At 39.9% G+C, this 21,009-nt stretch overlaps 1 protein-coding gene across 1 annotated transcript in view; it reads left to right on the top strand.

Moving 5' to 3' along the window:
• Positions 1–2,934: 2,934 nt before the first annotated feature.
• Positions 2,935–21,009, top strand: part of LOC117080653 (solute carrier family 22 member 9-like) — a 28,744-nt gene continuing 10,669 nt past the window's right edge. The window contains exons 1-5 of the mRNA XM_033205867.1: positions 2,935–3,167; positions 5,556–5,710; positions 5,807–5,975; positions 6,721–6,844; positions 10,573–10,688. Of these exons, the coding sequence (XP_033061758.1) occupies positions 2,935–3,167; positions 5,556–5,710; positions 5,807–5,975; positions 6,721–6,844; positions 10,573–10,688 (797 nt within the window). The remainder of the gene's footprint in view (positions 3,168–5,555; positions 5,711–5,806; positions 5,976–6,720; positions 6,845–10,572; positions 10,689–21,009) is intronic.

Raw genomic sequence — 21,009 nt, 5'->3', positions numbered from 1 at the left:
CCCCTAGTGGGGGATGTCTCCCAGTTAGGCTACTCAGGGGTCAGGGACCCACTTGAGCAGACAGTCTGTCTGTTCTCAGATCTCAACCTCCATGTTGGGAGATCCACTGTGCTCTTCAAAGCTGTCAGGCAGGGTGGTTTGCGTCTGCAGAGGTTTCTGCTGCTTTTTTTTGTTTGTTTATTTAGCTGTTCCCTGTCCCCAGAGGTGGAGTCTACAGAGACAGGCAGGCTTCCTTGAGCTGCTGTGGGCTCCACCCAGTTCGAGCTTCCCAGCGGCTTTGTTTACTTACTTAAGCCTCAGCAATGGTGGGCGCCCCTCCCCCAGCCTCGCTGCTGCCTTGCCGTTAGATCACAGACTGCTGTGCTAGCAATGAGGGAGGCTCCGCGGGCGTGGGACCCTCCTGGCCAGGTGTGGGATATAATCTCCTGGTGTGCCGTTTGCTAAGACCCTTGGTAAAGCGCAGTATTGGGGTGGGAGTTACCCGATTTTCCAGGTGTTGTGTATCTCAGTTCCCCTGGCTAGGAAAAGGGATTCCCTTCCCCCTTGCGCTTCCCAGGTGAGGCAATGCCTCGCTCTGCTTCAGCTCTCACTGGTTGGGCTGCAGCAGCTGACCAGCACCGATTGTCTGGCACTCCCTAGTGAGATGAATCCGGTACCTCAGTTGAAAATGCAGAAATCACCCGTCTTCTGTGTCGCTCGCGCTGGGAGCTGGAGATTGGAGCTGTTCCTATTCGGCCATCTTGCTCAGCCCCCTGTTCTCATATTTCTAAATCACATGTTGTGGCACCACATTTCCAAACCCTGGCCTGAAATACTGTCAGGCTTAATGGAGATGTCATTTCTGTGTCTTGTACACAGCACTCAGTGCTGACAGGATAGCCCTCACCACACAGATTGTAGTTCTCCATTTGTGTTTCTAGATCCCTGAAGACCAAGGTAGTCCCAGGACAGTGTGATTTGCAATAAATATTTCTTAGTGAATAAATATTTCATCAGTGGATGGAAATACTCACTAGTATAGTGATCTTTGAAACAGAGACGCTCATCTGTCTGATAAACGGCCATATTGGATGCCTTTCACCACCATTCCATGAATAGGAATGTAGCCACTAAATTCAGTGACTGAGATCCACATACCAGGTCCCACTAGAAGAAATAAAAACCAGCATAGTAGAGTTTTACAACAACTTATAACCCATCAGAGGAACCTGGTCAAAACTCCTTAACATAACCTGAATGTTTCATTATAGCAGGCCTCTGTCTTCCTCTGTAGCTTCCCTTTTCTTTACTATTTGACCTTTTATCATTCAGGTCTCAGCTTAAACATAACTTTCTCTAGGAACCTGCCTCTAAAACTGTAGGTTATATTAATAACAGCTTTTGCTCCATACTAAGTGTGGGTCTCAAATTTTGCCATAGAGTACAATCATCTGTGAACCTTAAAAAATTTAATGATTCATGATTATCACTGCAGACCTTCTCCTATGACTGCTCTGGGTGTACAGTTTGGGCATAGGGGTTTTGATCAACCTCCCAGGTATTTTTAATTGCAACCACAGGCTGAGCCTTACTGACTTGGCATGCAATTTATAACAAAATACATGAAATGCTTGCCTTTGGTCTTTGGTCTTCCCAAGAATGAAAGCACTATGATCGCAGGGTACATGTCTACTTTTGAAATCACTAGACTTATAAAATGCATAGGTGTCTCGTATTTAACAGAGAAGCAATTCATATTTGCTGAAAGAATGAAGAATAAGCACCTACATGTGACGAAATGCTGGTAACATGTTAATTACTTGTGTTATTTGTAAACACTCTGGTAGTGTATGCAGGAGGAAATAGGGGCCTCTTGTCCAGTCATGATGGTGGAGCGGAAGGAGCTTCTGTTGTACACCCTGCTGTCCACACAGGGTTCCATGTCTGGTTCATTCACGTTGAGGAATGACCCATTCAGGTGAAGGAGCTGCCACGGGGGATGGACGAAGTGACAACATTTCTCTGGCCTCAGGTTTGAGTCCAGTGGTGTAGGGAGACCCCCTGACACTATTGTTATGGAATAAAAGATGAAATGCTCCTGATTATTGTAAATACAAAGTTGCATGCAGGACTGTATAAAGACAATGCCAGGTTGGACTGCCAGAATGAGCCAACAGCACGTGATGTGCTTCCCCCTGCAGGGAGCCTATGAATGGACGTGCAGTCAGGGAGGTTTCACATCACCAAGATTCCTATCCCAGAAAAGCAGATGTTCATAGCTCTGGGAATGGAATGCGACCCTTGTGGACAGCCTATAAACGGACGCATGAAGAGCGCCTGTCCATATGGATAAGATAGGGCTATAAATACCCTCACCTTGCCATGACTCTTCTAGGCCTCTTTAGGGTTAAGGCATACTCCCTTCTGAGAAAAGTATGAAAGTGTGAAAAGTACTGAAAGTCAGTGCTTTGCTTGTTCAGTATTGAATGTTGGCTTAAAGAGTTAGTGTGAACTAATTAGAGCAATTTAAACATGGTACAACCTTTCCCCTTTAACAACTCTCTGCTTCAAGTCAAATCACAGCAGAAACTCATTTCGAACATAAGTTTTTCAGAAAGGGCAAATTCAGGGTAGTGAAGGAGGGCAGAGTAAGGCATGGCAAGCTGGTTTTCCTAGGCTTGTTGATTTATTCACATTGCATTTGTGAGAAACTTTTCTAGGCTCATTCCAGGGATACAATAAGTGCAAGATAAGGTCTTCAAGGTTCTTACAGTGAGTAACGGATAGGTACTTAAATATTCACCCTCTGATATAAAATGTTCACAGTCATGCATCACTGCAAAACAACAGGAATATGCTCTGAGAAATGCATTGTTAGGTGATTTTGTTGTGTGAACACCATGGAGTGTACTTACACAAACCTACATGGTGTAGTCTAATGCACACCTAGGCTATATGAAAAAGGAAGTGGGAGAGGAAGTTAGAGACTTAATATTAGGAAACTTGCAGATCATGCTAAGAAGTTTTGATCAAGTTACACTGAGGGGTAATAAACATGGATGTGCTGGCTTCCTTCTCTTCCAGTGGGATCTGGTATGTGACTCTCAATCACTGACTTCAGTGGCTAAATTTGTATTCATGGCTGGAATAATGGTGGGAGGCATCCTAGGTGGTCATTTATCAGACAGGTGAGTGCGTATGGATCACAGCTCTCTTTAAGGACATTTTTATCAACTTAAGAAACATTATTTCATCTAGAATTACTTACTACAAATTACACCCTCCTGAGGCTGCCTTGATCCCCAAACAGAAAAGGAAATTTGTAATCAGTATTTTGAGTGCTATTTTTAAAATCTGAGCTTTGTATGCAGGACACAGAAATGATATCTCTATGTGAACTGGGGGTGTTTCAAGACAGGGTTTAGAGAGAAGGTTCCACAACATGTGATTTAGAAATATGAGAAAGAGTTAATTAAGGGAATAGAAAAGAAGATGTTTCATCACAGAGGATTCAGTCTTGGCGAGGAGTACCAGGTCCAGTCCCACCTGGACACTGTGAGCTGATGGCTTGTGCCCAGAGAATGGTCATTACGTCGTAGTTCCAAGTGTGATGAGCATGCATTCCTCTAAAACCTGTAGGGTATATTTGAAGGTGTCATTGGTGGCGTGTTGAAAAATTATGTGTAGAAACTTGATTATTGTCTTTGCAAAAACAGCTTTTTAGAACCATGTGAGGTAAGTAATCCAAGGATAACACTATCACAGTCTGCGATGTGAGAAGTCTGGGATATTCACCTTGCTGTCTGTCTCCTGACATGGCAGGGAACAATTATGATCACCCAACCACGTCTCCTCTGATGGTCATGAGGGACTTGAAGTGCCCCTTGCCATCCACCAACATCATGTCTTCTGGTGTCTCACCTGAAAATGGGAACCTTGAGTGTATGACAGGAAATGGAATGTAGAGCGAGCTAAAGAGTCTGAGAGTTAATTTCCAATGGTTAGTCACCCAGTCCTCTGTGATCCTGTCCTGGGAAAATGCAGATGGACCAATTTTAATAGATCACAGGGTGGTAAAAGAAGGGGTAGGAGATGCCAGGCAGGAGATGACAGTGGAGAATCAGCTGAAGATGATAGGACAAGATAACCTAAGGATTTTGATATTTCTCACAAACTTAAGAGGAAATATTATGTGATTACATGCAGAGTAGGCTATGATGAAACTGATTGTTTTGAAATAACTCACTCAACTGTTTATGATATCTTAAAATCGGAAAGAATCTATAACCTCGTTAATAATAGGCTAATAAATAAGCAGATATTCACATAAAGAATTTTTACAGCAAAGGGAATGAATAAAGTACTATCTGCAATAAGATGAATTAACAGCAAAACCATTTGGTTAGGTACCACAAGAACAACAAAAAGATTACATACTATAGTGTTCCACCAACGTAAAAGTCAAAAACAAGGAATTACATTATGATGTGAGAAAAGGGAGAAATCTAATTTTCTTTAGATTTCTATTGGAATTGCATTAAATCTAAATGGCAGTTTGGGTAAGACCGACATTTTTTAAATATTGAATTTTCTGATCTATAAATATAATATTGCTCTTCATTAAGGTAGATTTTTGTTTAATTCCCCTTTGCAATAGTTTGTAGTTTATGTTAAAAGTCATGCATTTTTTATTAAATTTATTTCTAATTCATATGTAAAGATAATTTACATGTAAATTATGTACATATAGGTAAAGATAATTACCTTTTTCATAGTAAACTTACATCCTGCCAACTGGATACATTTATTAGTTCTAGTGGCAATTTATGGAGTCCTTAAGATTTCCCAACTTGATCATATCATCTGCAAGGTGGAATAGTTCAGATCATTAATTTTCTATTTTTTCCTTTTAATCTCTTTCGGGCAGTAGCTAAAACCTTTGATACAATGCCAATGACATTGGTGACAGCTGAAATCCTGCCTCACCACAGGCTATATTGTTACAGTTGCCTACAGAGACAACTGTTTTCCCAGAAAAGAGTAAAACACTAAATTCCCTTTTTCTTTTCTTTCTTTTTTTTTTCTCTCCCCTGTAACACTTTAGCAACTTTGATGTATTGTTCTATGGATGTCCCTTTCACATCAGTATACCCATAGCCTGCACTGTCCTAGACTTCTACATCGAGATTTAGATGCCTTATAGGCTATGCACTGCTCAGACTCTCTACTATGCTAAAGTACATAGGAGACACATTGTGTTATTAGTACACTGTGTGTTAGTACAAGGGACTTTTGATATGTTAAAATGTCCAATATTCCACCCTGTCTTATGTGGTTTCAATTGGTGTCGAAAATATACTGCTAAGAGATTGGAAAATAAGCTTTGATCTACTCAGTATCTATTTAGAAACAGGGAACATTTTGTCTGAGATCTGCCTTGATTATTGATTCTTTAAGCTTCAAATGCAAAGTTTCACTTGTTAAACATCTTTTAAGTTTCGAAGTGTGCCTTCTCTTGCTAAGTTTTTCCACTTGTTGTTATTGTTCCCGTTATCTAACCTGTTTCTGTTTCTCAGGTTTGGGAGAAGGTTCATGTTCAGATGGTGTTACCTCCAGGTCGCCATTGTTGGCACCTGTGCAGCCTTGGCTCCCACCTTCCTCATCTACTGCTCACTATGCTTCTTGTCTGGGATTGCTGCAATGAACCTCATAACAAATACTATTATGTTAAGTAAGTCAACACTTTAGATCCACATTTCCCAAACTGTGACTTTGAAACTGAAACTCCACCTTTGAAGTCAAAGCCTTATCTGTTTTTTTCTTCCAGTAGCCGAGTGGGCAACCCACAGATTTCAGGCCATGGGAATTACACTGGGAATGTGGACTTCTGGTATTGCATTTATGACCCTGGCAGGCCTGGCTTTTGCCACTCGAGACTGGCATATCCTCCAGCTGGTGGTATCTGTACCACACTTTGTGATCTTTCTGACCTCAAGGTATGTTTCTTTTGTCTTAATGAGATACTGGAATGAGAATATATGTGGAACTAGCACACTTGAATTTTTTTTTTGTTCTTTGTGTAAACCTGAGAGCACATCCTCTCATAATCTGTGCTTGATGTGCAATACAAGCAGAACACACGGAGTTTCCTGATAAAACTGAGGACAATCAATGAAATTTTAATATAAGGTAACCAACAAATATTTCTCTAAAATTATATCTCAAATATTGTAAGAGATATAATTTACTCAAAATTATTTATTGTTTATTTGAAATTTCATTCACCTGAAATTTCATATCACCTGATGATATGACCAGGAGTGATCCTAGTTGTATGAGGCCTTAAGCATGCATAAATTATTTGAGGGAATTTATTTTAGGAAAAAGAACACATTAAGAATAGACGTAAGTTATGACCTCACTAGGACCTTGGCAGGCATCTATCTGTACAAGTGATGGTCCTTCATGCTGCAGTGTCAGGAGGTCCAAGGTAAACTTGCCGAGTAAGAAGGGAGCCAGTATGACTCCAAGTCTGCATTCCCAACAGTGAACGTGTACTGGATGGAGGAGTCATCTCATATTTTTCTAGTTATGGTCCAAGAGAATGTGAGTTTACACTTCCTGGTAAAACCAAACAAGTGGTGGATATTAGCTTAGAGGGAGAAGACATCTTCAGAAAAAACTAATGTAAGAAATGAGGAAGTGAAAGTCGACTGCCCCTCTGTTCTCTTCCTTGGTCAGTTGGCTGCTGGAGTCTGCTCGGTGGCTCATTATCAACAATAAACCAGAGGAAGGCTTAAAGGAACTTAGAAAAGCTGCACACAGGAGTGGAATGAAAAATGCCAGAGACACCCTAACCCTGGAGGTGAGCTGGATGGGAGCTAGATATGGGATGTAGGGAAGACATAACTTGTCATCAATACTTAGCAGTGTCCATAAGGGAAAAAAAAAGGAATGAAACACAGGTATGGTTATGGGCTGTATCACCTCACTATCATTTTTAATGGGTTTCAGTATTGTTTGGGTTAACATTGAAGGGGAATATGCTGCTGCTGAAAGGATGAGACACAGATATTTTACTCAATGGAGGCAGAGTCACAAAGTATTAACTATTGTAAAGATTTTGCAATGACCTCATTCTAAGGTGTAATAGGAAGTAACCAAAACTAGTTCATTCCTTCCCATTTATTATTCTGTGGGTCTCTTTCAGGGTAGTAAAGCCAGAGGAAGGGTTAGTGAGCAAACAGAACAGAACATAAAGAGGTTCACTTATTTGTTCTTTCAATCCTACATTCTTCCATTCATGATACATTTAGTGAAGCACTACCTATGCCAGATTCCATTCTTCCTTGGAAATATTGCAGTGCTCATATCAATCCAAATCCCTGTTTGTCTGGAGTTTCATTATACTCACTCACTTACTATAAGTTCCTAAAGCATGACTAAGTGGAAATGCCTGTGAGAAGTCTTTCTCATTTTAATCCACCCCAGATCTTAAAGATAAATGTTGTCATGGATCTTGAAGTTAAATATTATCCATGTTATACACATATATAAAGTATTAATCTTAAAATGTGGTATGCACAAATGATACTAGATCAAGAATAACAGAATAAGTCAAGGTAACAGCCTGAATGAAGCTTTGCTATGACAGAGAATATCAATGGACAGATTTAAATCCAAATATTGGAAATGATAACAGAAAATAATGCTACTGGGGACAATAAAAACACATTTTCTCTCATTTTATTGAAAAAGGAGAGGATTAAGAGCGGTGGCTCAAGCCTGTAATCCCAGCACTTTGGGAGGCCGAGGCAGGTGGATCACGAGGTCAAGAGATCGAGATCATTCTGGCCAACATAATGAAACCCTGTCTCTACTAAAAATACTTAGCTGGGCGTGGTGGCGCATGCCTGTAGTCCCAGCTACTCGGGAGGCTAAGGTAGGAGAATCACTGCAACCCGGGAGGCAGAGGTTGCAGTGAACCGAGATCGTGTCACTGCACTCCAGCCTGGTGACAGAACGAGACTCCATCTTAAAAAAAAAAAAAAAAGGAACAAAGTGAGAAATTCAACAAATAAATATTGTAAATATTTCAAATGACCAAAATAAGTCAGGGAGTAGATGAAGACAATGACTGTGCTGGGGTAGATGTACAGGATGTGCAGGTTTGTTACATAGGTAAACATGTGCCATGGTGATTTGCTGCACCTATCAACTCATCACCTAGGTATTAAGCCCAGTATGCGTTAGCTATTTTTCTTAATGTTCTCCCTTCCTGCACCCAACCCCCAACAGGTCCCAGTGTGTGTTGTTTCTCTCCCTGTGTCTATGTGTTCTCATTGTTCAGCTCCCACTTATAAGTGAGAACATGCAGGAGTTCATTTCTCGAACTCCTGACCTCAAGTGATCCACCTGCCTTGGCCTCCCAAAGTGCTGGGATTACAAGCATAAGTCTTCGTGCCCAGCCGAACAAACGCTTTTCAAAAAAAGACATACACACAACCAACAAGCATATGAAAAAGATGCTCAACCTCACTAATCATTAGATAAATCGAATCAAAACCACAATAGGATACCATCTCACACCTGTCAGAATAGCTATTATTTAAAAGTCAAAAAATAACAGATGCTGGTGACACTGCAGAAAAAAAGGGAACACTTAAAAACTTTTGATGGAAATGTAAATTAGTTCAGGCACTGTGGAAAGCAGTGTGGAGATTTATTTGAGAAATAAAATTCCCATTCGACCCAGCAATCTATTACTGAGTGTATTCCCCCCAAAATACAAACCTTTCTATCATAAAGGCATATGCGTACGTAGGTTCATCATAACACTTTTCACAATAACAAAGACATGGAATCAACCTAAATGCCCATCAACAGTGGACTGGACAAAGGAAATGTAATGCATACACACCACGGAATACTAAGCAGCCAAAAAAGAGGTCATGTCCTTTACAGTAACATGGATAAAGATGGAGTTCATTATCCTAAGCCGATTAATGCAGGAAAGGAAAATCAAATACCACATGTTCTCACTTATATGTAGGAGCTAAACACTGGTCCAAATGGAGCTTTGTATATATACACACAAAGAAGAGGACAATGGACACCAGAGCCTACTTAGGGGTGGAAGATGGAAGGAGGTAAGTAAGGAGGTGAAGATCAAAAAAGTATCTATTGGGTACTCTGCTTATTAACTTGCTGATGAAATCATCTATACACCAAACCCCCATGAAACGCAATTTATCCACGTAACAAACCTGCACATGTGCCCCCGAGCCTAAAATAAAAGTTGGAAAGTAAAAAACAAAAAACAAATACAAGAGCATTGGAGTCAAAAAGGAACGATGCATTATTAAACTAAATGGGAACTGATGGTCCCATCAGTTCCCCAGGGAGAAAAGAGAGCATTGCTTATGAGATGCAATTGAAGCTTCGTAATGGAAAATGGATTTTATACATGGCTGAATACCTAATGTTGCTTAAATTTGAATTTATTATTTTGTAATGATTATTCATACATGTCTGGTCTTAGTCCTGTTTTAACCTCCATCTCACAGGTTTCCTAATGCATCTGTTCTAGACAACCCTCTAACCTAAAGCTGCTCCACATTATATCAATATCAATCCATTAATTACTCTGGTCTTATGGGTCTGGGAGCCCAGTAAATAGCATACATCTCCTCTGCCCAGATCACATATAACCCAGAGATAGTTAAAGTGGTTAGAAACATGAAGATCAAAAAATTTAGGTTTTTTACTACTGTGAGAACTGGAATAGAGAATGTGACTTTCCATACCTACCATCAACAGGATTTCTAACACTTCATTTCATAATTGAACTTACCTGTCCCAGTTTTTTGAACAGGTACAAAACCTGACCTGATAAATATAGGGTGTAGCCCAGAAAGCAGACCTGAATCTGATCTCTTTCTAAAAGTGTTCTGGGCACTGGAGAATGCCTATGGCATTCTCCCACACTCACCAACCAAATAACTCAGTTCTTTATGGGTAGCTGAGGGTATGTACAGAAGGGCCAGGATAGTCCCTTTTGAGAGTTATTCCTCATGGAAGCACGAGATTAGGGAGAAAGCAGCTCCTCCTTCCTCAACCTTCAGTATTTCTGAGCCAAGAACCAACATGAGTTCTCTCAGGAAATTCTTCTCCTTTCTGAGGCAAACTGTTTTTCACCAAGGGCAGTGAGCTGAGAACCAATGTCCATGTCTTTGGGGCTCATGTGGTCCAAATGGAGCTTTGGACTATAATCCAGTTTGGCCTTCATTTGGACTATAATCTTTATTCAGTCCCCATCACGGTCTGGTTCTCTAACATACATACCCTTTTCAATGCTCTGCAGCCACTTGGATCTCTTGCCTAAAATATCCTTGATACATAATTTCCTGGAGACTGCTTTAACGTCCTGATTCACTTTTCACATCATTTTTACACGTATCATTGCATTTAAGGCTTATATTTTCTACCAGACAGAACGAGCGGTCATCACACTTCTCAACTGTGGGTTGACCAGTGCCCCTACAGTGCCTACTCTTTTCTGACAACTGTTTATTGTTGCTGCTGTTGTTGAAGATTTTGCAATCCACCATGAAAAAAGAACTGGAGGCAGCAGAGAAAAAAAAACCTCTGTGTGAATTGCTCCACATGCCCAACATATGTAAAAGGATCTCCCTCCTGTCCTTTACGAGGTAAGCTTCATGCAGTGTTTGAGGGTAAGTTAACAGTACTGGAGACAGGAATCTTGTTCTCATTTCAAGTAGTACAGCATGTTGAGGAAACAGATATGCACGTAAAAGATGAGAAAGCCGTAAAGAGAATTGCTATGTTTGAATGTAGTAAAAGAGTTGTGAAAAGACTGACACAGAATTGATTTATGCAATAGTTTTTGTTTATCACAACACCCTATCAGGCTCATCACTGGACACCAATGCTGAGAACTTCAATTACAGTATACGCTTTGGCTTGAAGTTTCTTAATGTGTTTGTTCCAGTTTAATGAGGTAAATTACAAAGAGAATTTTGTACACAAATATATACAGCTCAATGAATATTTCCATATTTTGATATGTAATTCAGATCAAGGTACATAAAAACTTCTAAAACACTAGGACATGATCACAAGCACAGAAAAATCATAAATAGGAAGTCCTACCTGGTAATCCCCCACAGAAACACTGATTTAACAATGATTGGATCCAAACGCCCCTATGAGATTTCCAAAATAGAGGTAAGATGTTGTAAATGATGTTGTAGATGAACACAAACCCAAGAACACTTGCCCTGAAATGGGTAAGAAGAGTAATTTCACCTGACCCAGGACAACCCCTTCCCAAAGCTGTTTCAGCTCAGTGCCAAGGGAGAACACCCTGGCCTATGACCGCTCCCTCATAGAAAAGGAAGGAGCGGGGCATTCATGCACATCTGGGCCTTTTGACACACTGTGTGAGGAACTGGTGTTTGTCTCCCCTCACTCAGAGCACTTATGGAACTTGCAGATTTGGATGTTTGGGTCACTGAATAGAAGATGAGTACAAAGAAAATCTGTGACTGGCACAGCTCAGTGCAATAAAAATAAGATGGGCAATTTTAGATTTCTCCCTCAGGAGGGAGGGAAGGGAGTGCAGTATGTGTCCAACATTCCAATTTTTCAGGGAGATGCCCAAGAAATGTGTTTTTGTCTTTCCCACCCAGGATGCCAGTGGGACTCCAGATACTCTAGATATCTTAGGAACAAAACAAGATAAAAATCATCTGACTGTCATCCTGCTGCATCAAAGAGCTCATAGCACAGCAGACAGACACCACAGGGAGCCAGAGATTACAAGATATTTTAAAACAGAAACCAGTAAAACCAGTAGATCTCTCTGATCAGAAATATACACACACAAATACAGATAAGACACTTTACAGAGGAGGTTTGACAGGCCCCCAGAATCTCTGTTTGGGTTGACTGGTGAAGGTCTTCCCTATAAAAGCCAGTCTGGGAAGATAGGGACAGGGAGCTGTTTCTTCAAATGTGCACACACCAATGCAAAGCTTCAAAAAACGTGAAGAAACAGAGAAACATGACTCAAAAGGGAACAAAAAAAAAAATCCCCAGAAACTGACCATAAAGAGAGGTGTATGAATAACGTGATAACAAATTAGAAATAGCTACCATAACAATGCACACATAAGTCAAGATAAAAATGCATGAACAGGCCGGGCATGGTGGCTCATGCTTGTAATCCCAGCACTTTGGGAGGCCGAGGCAGGTGGATCACAAGGTCAAGAGATCGAGATCATTCCGGCCAACATAATGAAACCCTGTCTATACTAAAAATACAAAAATTAGCCGGGCATGGTGGTGCACACCTGTAGTCCCAGCTACTTGGGAGGCTGAGGTAGGAGAATCACTGCAACCTGGGAGGCAGAAGTTGCAGTGAACCGAGATCGTGTCACTGCACTCCAGCCTGGTGACAGAACGAGACTCCATCTTAAAAAAAAAAAAAAAAAAGGAACAAAGTGAGAAATTCAACAAAGAAATATTGTAAATATTTCAAATGACCAAAATAAGTCAGGGAGTAGATGAAGACAATGACTGTGCTGGGGTAGATGTACAGGATGTGCAGGTTTGTTACATAGGTAAACATGTGCCATGGTGATTTGCTGCACCTATCAACTCATCACCTAGGTATTAAGCCCAGTATGCATTAGCTATTTTTCTTAATGTTCTCCCTTCCTGCACCCAACCCCCAACAGGTCCCAGTGTGTGTTGTTTCTCTCCCTGTGTCTATGTGTTCTCATTGTTCAGCTCCCACTTATAAGTGAGAACATGGAGTGTTTGGTTTTCTGTTCCTGCATTAGTTTGCTGAGGATAGTGGCTTCCAGTTTCATCCATGTCCCTGCAAAGGACATGATCTCATTTTTTATGGCTGCATAGTATTCCATGGTGTATATGTACCACATTTTCTTTATCCAGTCTGTCATTGATGGGCATTTGGGTTGATTCCATGTCTTTGCTCTTATGAATAGTGCTGCAGTGAACATACTTGGGCAAGTATCTTTGTAATAGAATGATTTATATTCCTTTGCATATATACTCAGTAATGGAATTGCTGGGTCAAATGGTATTTCCGGTTCCAGATCTTTGAGAAATCACCACACCATCTTCCATAGTAGTCAGACTGATTTACCTTCCCATCAACAGTATAAAAGCATTCCTATTTCTCCTCAACCTTGCCAGCATGTTATTTCTTGGCTTTTAATATTTGCCATTCGGATTGGTGTGAGATGGTATGTTATTGTGGTTTGGATTTGCATTTCTCTAATGATCAGTGATGCTGAGCTTTTTTTCATGTGTTTGTTAGCCACATGAACGTATTCTTTTGAGAAGTGTCTGTTCATGTCCTTTGCCCACTTTTTAATGGTTTGTTTGTTTGTTTCCTTGTATATTTAAGTTACTTGTAGACTGGAAATTACAACTTTGTCAGATGGATAGGTTGCAAAAACTTTTTTCCCACTCAGTAGCTTGCCTGTTCACTCTGATGATAGTTTCTTTTGCTGTGCAGAAGCTCTTTAGCTTAATTAGATCCCATTACCAATTTTTGCTTTTGTTGCAATTGCTTTTGGTGATTTCATCATGAAATCTTTGCCCATCCCTATGTCCTGAATAGTGTTGCCTAGATTTAGTATTGTCCCAGCTATATGAGCTCTTTTGTCATTCCAGATAAATTTTAAAATAGATTTTTCTAATTCTTTGAAGAATGTCAATGGTAGTTTAATGGGAATAGTATTGAATCTATGAATTGCTTTGGGCAGTATGGCCATTTTCACGATATTGATTCTTCCTATCCATGAGCATGGCGTGTTTTTCCATCTGCTTGTGTCCTTTCTGATTTCCTTGAGCAGTGGTTTGTAGTTAGCCTTGAAGAGGTCCTTATTTTCCTTGTTAGCTGTGTTCCTAGGTATTTTATTCTCTTTGCAGCAATTGTGAATGGGAGTTTATTCATGATTTGGCTATCTGCTTGTCTGTTGTTTGTGTATAGAAATGCTTGTGATTTCTACATATTGATTTTGTATCCTGAGACTTTGCTGTAGTTGCTTATCAGCTTAAGAAGCTTCTGGGATGAGTCAGTGGGGTTTTCTAGATATAGGATCATGTCATCTGCAAATGAAGACAATTTGACTTCCTCTCTTCCAATTCGAATATGCTTTATTTCATTCTCTTGCCTGATTGCTCTGGCCAGAACTTCCAATGCTATGTTGACTAGGAACAGTGAGAGAGGGCATCTTTGTCTTGTGCCATTTTCAAGGGAAATGCTTCCAGCTTTTGCCCATTCAGAATGATACTGTCTGTGGGTCTGTCATAAACGGCTCTTATTATTTTAAGGTATTTCCTTCAATACCTAGTTTACTGAGAGTTTTTAACATGAAGGGATGTTGAATTTTATTGAAGGCCTTTTCTGTGTCTGTTGAGATAATCATGTGATTTTTGTCTTTGGTTCTGTTTATGTGATAAATTACATTTACTGATTTGCTTATGTTGAACCAGCTTTGCATCTGGGGATGAAGCCGACTTCATCGTAGTTGATAAGCTTTTTTGTGTGCTGCTGGATTCAGTTTGCCAGTATTTTATTGAGTATTTTTGCACCAATGTTCATCAGGGATATTGGCCTGAAGTTTTCTTTTATTGTTGTATTCCTGCCAGATTTTTACCCCTACCAGTTTAGGATGATGCTGGCCTCATACAACAAATTATACAATAAATTAGAGAGGAGTCTTTCCTTTTCAATTGTTTGGGATAGTTTCAGAAGAAATGGTACCAGCTCCCCTTTGTACCTCTGGTAGAATTCAGCTATAAATCCACCTGGACCTGGGCTTTTTTTTTTTTTTTTAAGTAGGCCATTAATTACTGCCTCAATTTAGAACTTGTTATTGGTCTATTCAGGGATTCGACTTCTTCCTGGTTCAGTCTTGGGAGGGTGTATATGTCCAGGAATTTATCTATTTCTTCTAGATTTTCTAGTTTGTTTGCATAGAGGTGTTTATAGTATCCTCTGATGGTAGTTTGTATTCCTGTGGGGCCAGTGGTGATATCCCCTTTATCATTTTTTATTCTGTCTATTTGAGTCTTCTCTCTTTTCTTCTTTATTAGTCTAACTAGCAGTCTATATATTTTATTAATTTTTTCAAAAATCTAGTCCCTAGATTCGTCAATTTTTTGAAGGGTTTTTTTGTTGTTTGTTTTTTTGTTTTGTATCTCTATCTCCTTCAGTTGCACTCTGACCTTGGTTATTTCTTGTCTTCTGCTAGCTTTGGGGTTTCTTTGTTCTTGGTTCTCCAGTTCTTTTAGTTGAGATGTTAGGGTGTTGATTTGAGATCTTTCTAGCTTTTTGATGTGGGCACTTAGTGCTATAAATTTCCCTCTTAACACTGCTTTAGCTGCAACCTGGATATTCTGGTATGTTGTCTCTTTGTTCTCCTTGGTTTCAAAGAATTTGCAGAAGGATTTTTTTTAACTTAAAGTAATTCCATTTGTTCACTTTTGCTTTGGTTGTCTGTGCTTCTGGTGTATTATTAAAGAAATCCTTGCCCAGTCCAATATCCTGGAGAATTTTCCCAATTTTTTCTTGTAGCAATTTCATAGTGTGAGGTCTTTGATTTAAGTATTTAATCCATTTTGATTTTATTTTTGTATATGGTAAGAGATAAGGATCTAGTTTCATTTTTCTGCATATGGATATTCCATTTCCCCAGCACCATATATCGAAGAGACTGTCCTTTCCCCAGTGTACATTCTTGACAACTTTCTAAAAGAGAAGTAGACTATAAATGTTTGGATTTACCTCTGGGTTCTCTATTCTGTTACACTGACCTATGCATACACTGATCTATGTTTTTATGTCTGTACCATGCTGTTTTGGCTACTATAGCTCTGTAGTGTAATTTGAAGTCATGTAATGTGATTCCTCCAGTTTTGCTCTTTTTACTCCAGATAGTTTTGGCTATTCTTGGTCTTTTTTGGTTCCACTTAAACGTTAGGATTGTTTTTTCTATTTCTGTGGAAAATGTCATTGGTATTTTAATAGGGATTGTATTGAATCTGTAGATTGCTTTGGGTAGTATGGACATTTCAACAATATTGATTTGTCCACTCCATGAACATGGAATATCTTTCCTTTTTTAAAACATCTTCAATTTCTTACATTAATGTTTTATAGTTTTCATCAGAGGGTGTTTTCACTTTTTTATTAACTTAATTTCTAGGTATTTTATTTTATTTGTAACTATTATAAGCATATTTACTCTCTTGATCTTTTTTAGATGGTTCCTTATTGGCATATAGAAATGTTATTGATTTTATTTGTTGATTTTGTATCCTGCAGCTTCCCTGAATTTGTATCCTGCAGCTTTACTGAATTTATTTCTCGTTTCTCATAGCTTTGTGGTGGAGGTTTTTAGATTTTTCCAAATATAAGATTATATCATCTGCAAACAAGAATAATTTGACTTCAGCTTTTCCAATTTGAATGTCCTTGATTTCTTTCTCTTCTCTGATTGCTCCAGCTAGGACTTCAAGGGCTATGTTGAATAACAGTGATGACAGTGGGCATCTTGTTGTGTTCCAGATCTTAGATGAAAGCTTTCAATTTTTTCTCCATTCTGTATGATACCAGCTATGGGTCTGTCGTTTATGGCTTTTATCATGTTGAGGTATGTTTCTTCTATGCTCAGTTTTTTGAGAGTTTTTTTTTTTTTTTAATCGGAAATGGATGTCAAATTTTATCAAATGCTTTTTCAGCATCAGTGGAAATGATCACGTGGTTTTGTCCTTTATTTGATCAACATGATATATCATGGTAACCAATATGCATATGTTGAACTATCCTTGCATCGTGGGATAAATTCCCTTTAGTAATAATGAATCATTGTTTTAATGCATAGTTGAATTCAGTTTTCTAGTATTTTGTTGAAGATTTTTGCATCAATGTTCAACAGGGATATTAGCCTGTAGGTTTCTTTTTTTAATGTGTCTTTGTCTGATTTGGGTATCAGGGCAATTTTAGTCTCATAGAATGAGTTTGGAAGTATTCCCTCCTCCTGTATTTTTTTTTTTTGGAATAATATGATAAAAATGGCATTAGTTCTTCCTTAAATGTTTGATAAAATTCAGCAGTGAAGCCATCAGGTCCAGAGCTTTTCTTTGCTGAAAGACCTTTTATTATAGCTTTGATCCCATTATTTTTTATTACTTTGTTCAGGTTTTAAATTTCTTCATGGTTCAACCTTGGTAGGCTATTCATGTCTAGTAATTAATCTGTTTCTTCTAAGTTTTCAAACTTATTGGCATATAGTTGTTAATGGTAGCCCCTTCTGACATTGTCAGTTTCTGTGGTATCAGTTACAATGTCTCCTTTTTAATCTCTGATTTATTTGGATCTTCTCTGTTTGTTTAGTTAGTTAGGCTAAATGTTTGTCAATTTTATCTTTTCAAAAACTAACTTTTAATTTTATTGATCATTTGTATTGTTATTTATTTTAATTTATTTCTGCTCTAATTTTTGTTTTTTTTTTTTTTTTACTTCAAGTTCTGGGATACATGTGCAGAACATGCAAGGTTGTTTCATAGGTATACACGTGCCAAATTCACACTCTCCCCCAAGTTGTGGCCAGAAGGCTTCACATCCAGTTCAAATTATTACAAAGTTCAGCTGGAGATGTCCTTCTCCCTGTGACATTTCTCTGCCTCTGTCCACAGCCCCCCGCAAAGGATCCCTGTAGTGCCAGGCAGGAATGGCTGGCTTGGGGGCCCAGCAAGCTCCCAGGGCCTTTCCTGCTGCTTCCTCTACCCCTGTGTTTATCTTGGCTCTCAATTAACTCAGCTCCAGGTAAGGTCAGAAACCTGTAAACTAGACCTTCGGTTTCCCCAGTGGGGGTGTGTGTTCAGGGGTGGAGGATCTCCCTTTTCTACTTCTGCAGTTTGGACACTCATAGTATTTGGGGTATCTCCTGGTTCCTGCAGGAGCAGTCTGCTTCCTTCAAAGGGTCTGTGGGTCTTCTCAGGATTTCCGTTTTGTTCCTGCAGTTGTTCTGGAGCTAAAATTCATGATACAAGCCTCCAAACACTGATCTCCAATTGCATTTTCAACTCCAAAATTTCTGCTTCATTATTTTTAATTAATTCCTTTGTTACATTTATCTGATAAAATTCTGATTGATTGTTTTCTCTGTGTTATCTTTAATTTCATAGATTTTCCTCAAAAGAGCGATTTTGAATTCTCTGTGTGAAAGGTCACATATCTCTGTCTCTGCAGGATTGGTCCCTAGTGCCTTATTTAGTTTACTTGGTGAGATAATGTTTTCTGGATGGTGTGGATGCTTGTGGATGTTCATCAGTGTCTGGGCACTGAAAACTTAGGTATTCATGGTAGTCTTCACAGTCTGAGTTTGTTTGTACACATATTTCTTGGGAAAGTTTTCCATGTATGCAAAGGAACTTTGGTGATTTGATCTGTTTTTCATCACTGCAGACATCTATTCATTAGGAGAGACCCCAAGGCCAGTAATGCTGCAGTTCTTGCAGACTCACAGATATACCGACATCATGGTCATGGATAACATCCAGAAGAATTATCTGGATTACCAGGCAGATGCTTTTGTTCTCTTCCCTTACTTTCTCTGAAATAAATGGGAGTTTTGTCTCTATACTGAGCTGCCTGGAGCTGGGGGAGGAGTGACACAAGCACCCCTGTGGCCACCACCACTGGAACTGCACGGCATCAGACCTGAAGCCAGTATAGCACTGGGTATCCCCCAAGGCCCATAGTAATCACTGCCTGGCTACTGCTTAGGTTTGCCCAAGGCCCTAGGGCTCTACAGTCAGCAGGTGTCAAAGCTGGCTAGGTTCATGTTATTCCCTTCATGGTCACAAGTTCCCCACAACCACAGGTGGGTCTATAGATGCCATGCAGCAACCAGGGTCTAGAGTCAGAAACCTTTGAAATCTATCTGGTGTTTTATTCTACTGTGGCTGACCTGGCACCCAAGGCACAAAAGAAAGTCTTTTCCACTCTTCCCACCCTTTTCCGTAAGCAGAGGAGTCATCTCATGGCCACCACCACTCCAGGTTTATGGTAAGTACTACATCCTTATTGCCGATGTGCACTCAAGGTCTAAGTGTTCTTCAGTCAGCTTGCGGTAAATGCTGCTTCCAGGACTGAGAATTACCTTTCAGGGAAATGGGCTCCCCTCGGCCCAGAGCAGGTCCAAAACTGCTGTCCAAGAGCCCAGGCTTGGATTTATGGACCCCAAGACCCCACTTTGTGTTCTATCCTACTGTGACTGGCTGCAAGACGAAGCCCCCTTTAATCTTGCCTCTTCTTTTCTCAAGTAGAAGGAGTGTCTTCCCTTAATTAGCGCTGCTGGAAATGTGCCAGGTCACACCTGAAGCCAGCACAGTGCAGAGTCTCACCCAAGGCCAATCGAGTGAACTACCTGACCACCACTGATGATTATTGAGGACCCAGGGTTTTTTAGTCAGCAGGTGATGAATCCTCTCAGGCCTAGGTCCTTCCCTTCAAGGCAGTAGGTTCCCTTCTGCCCCTGGAGGTGTCATCTGGGAGCTATGTCCTGGAATGCAGGCCCCAGGACCCTGTTCTACTGTGGCTGAAATAGTATCCATGTTGCAAGACAAAGTCCTCTTTATTCTTCCCTCTCCTCTCCTCAAGTCAAAGGGAGAATTCTCTCCTGGAGCTGCAAGCTGCTGGGCTCTCACTAGATCACAGGTCCCCCGAGTTCACTGACCCCAGGCCCAGCACAGCACCAGGGTTTGCCTAGGAATAGCAGTCCTTGTAGCCAAGACTGTCTTTTAAGTTTATTTAAGACCCCATGGCCCTTTAGTCCATGACAGTGAGGCTTGCCAGAACCCAGATTCTGACCACTGGGATGGGCAGTTCTTCTCTGGCTAGAGCTGGTCTAAATTCTCCCTCCGTGGTTGCTGGCTGAGTTCTGTCTGGTGCTGCTTTCCTCTGTGACAGGGCAGCACTGAGTTCCAATGCAAAGTCCCACAATAACTGTGCTCTCTATCCCCTAAGCACACAAAGATTCTCTGCACCAGGCAGCCACTGCTGGGAGATGGGCAGGGTTGGCATTGGCAATTCAAGACAGTCGTTCCTACCCTCTTCAGTGCCTCTTTCAGTGATATGAAATTAAAATCAAGTACTGTGATCTCCCACCTTATTTTTGGCTCTTATGAAGCTGCTTTTTGTGTGTAGATAATTGTTAAATTTTCTGTTCCTGTGGGAAAGATGAACTTAGAGGCTTCTACTCAGCCATCTTGCTCCTCCTCCTCATTCTGTGTTATTATTTCTTCAAATAAACTTTCTACTTCAGCGTATGCATCCGTATTAAGGCAAATAATTTAGACTTTAAAATACTTTATCATAAGGTATTTTTGCAGGCCTCATAGGAACCACAAAGCAAAAAATCTCTAATAGACACATCAAAATGAAAAGCAAGAAATTAAAACATACTACCACACAAAGTCACTTACACACAAAAAAGAAAGGAAGAAGGTATAGAGGGGACTTACAAAGTAACCACAAAACAAACAACAAAATGGCAGTTATAAATTCTTACTTATTAATCGCATTGAATGTACATGGACTAAATTCTCCAATTAAAAGACATGGAGTAGCTAAATGGGTTAAAAAACAAGGCCCAACTCTAAGTTCCTATAAGTAATGTACTTCACCTGTAAAATCACACCTGCACTAGAAATGAATGGCTGGAAAAAGATAGTCCATGCAAACAGAGGTCAAAAAAGAGCAGGAGCTGCTATGGTGATATCAAATAGATTGCACATCAATACTGTAAAAACAGACAAAGGAGATCATTATATAATGATAAAGGGGTCAATTCAGTAAGAATATATAACAATTGCAAATGTATGTGTTATCAACATGGGAACACCTAGATATATAAAGTAAATATTACTAGAACTAAAGAAAGAGATAGACCCCAGTACAAA

Source organism: Trachypithecus francoisi, unplaced genomic scaffold (assembly GCF_009764315.1).
Source record: "Trachypithecus francoisi isolate TF-2019V2 unplaced genomic scaffold, Tfra_2.0 Lachesis_group8, whole genome shotgun sequence".
Classification (NCBI taxonomy): domain Eukaryota; kingdom Metazoa; phylum Chordata; class Mammalia; order Primates; family Cercopithecidae; genus Trachypithecus; species Trachypithecus francoisi.
The sequence above is the reverse complement of the archived record's forward strand: the minus strand, read 5'-3'. Positions and strand labels throughout refer to the sequence as shown.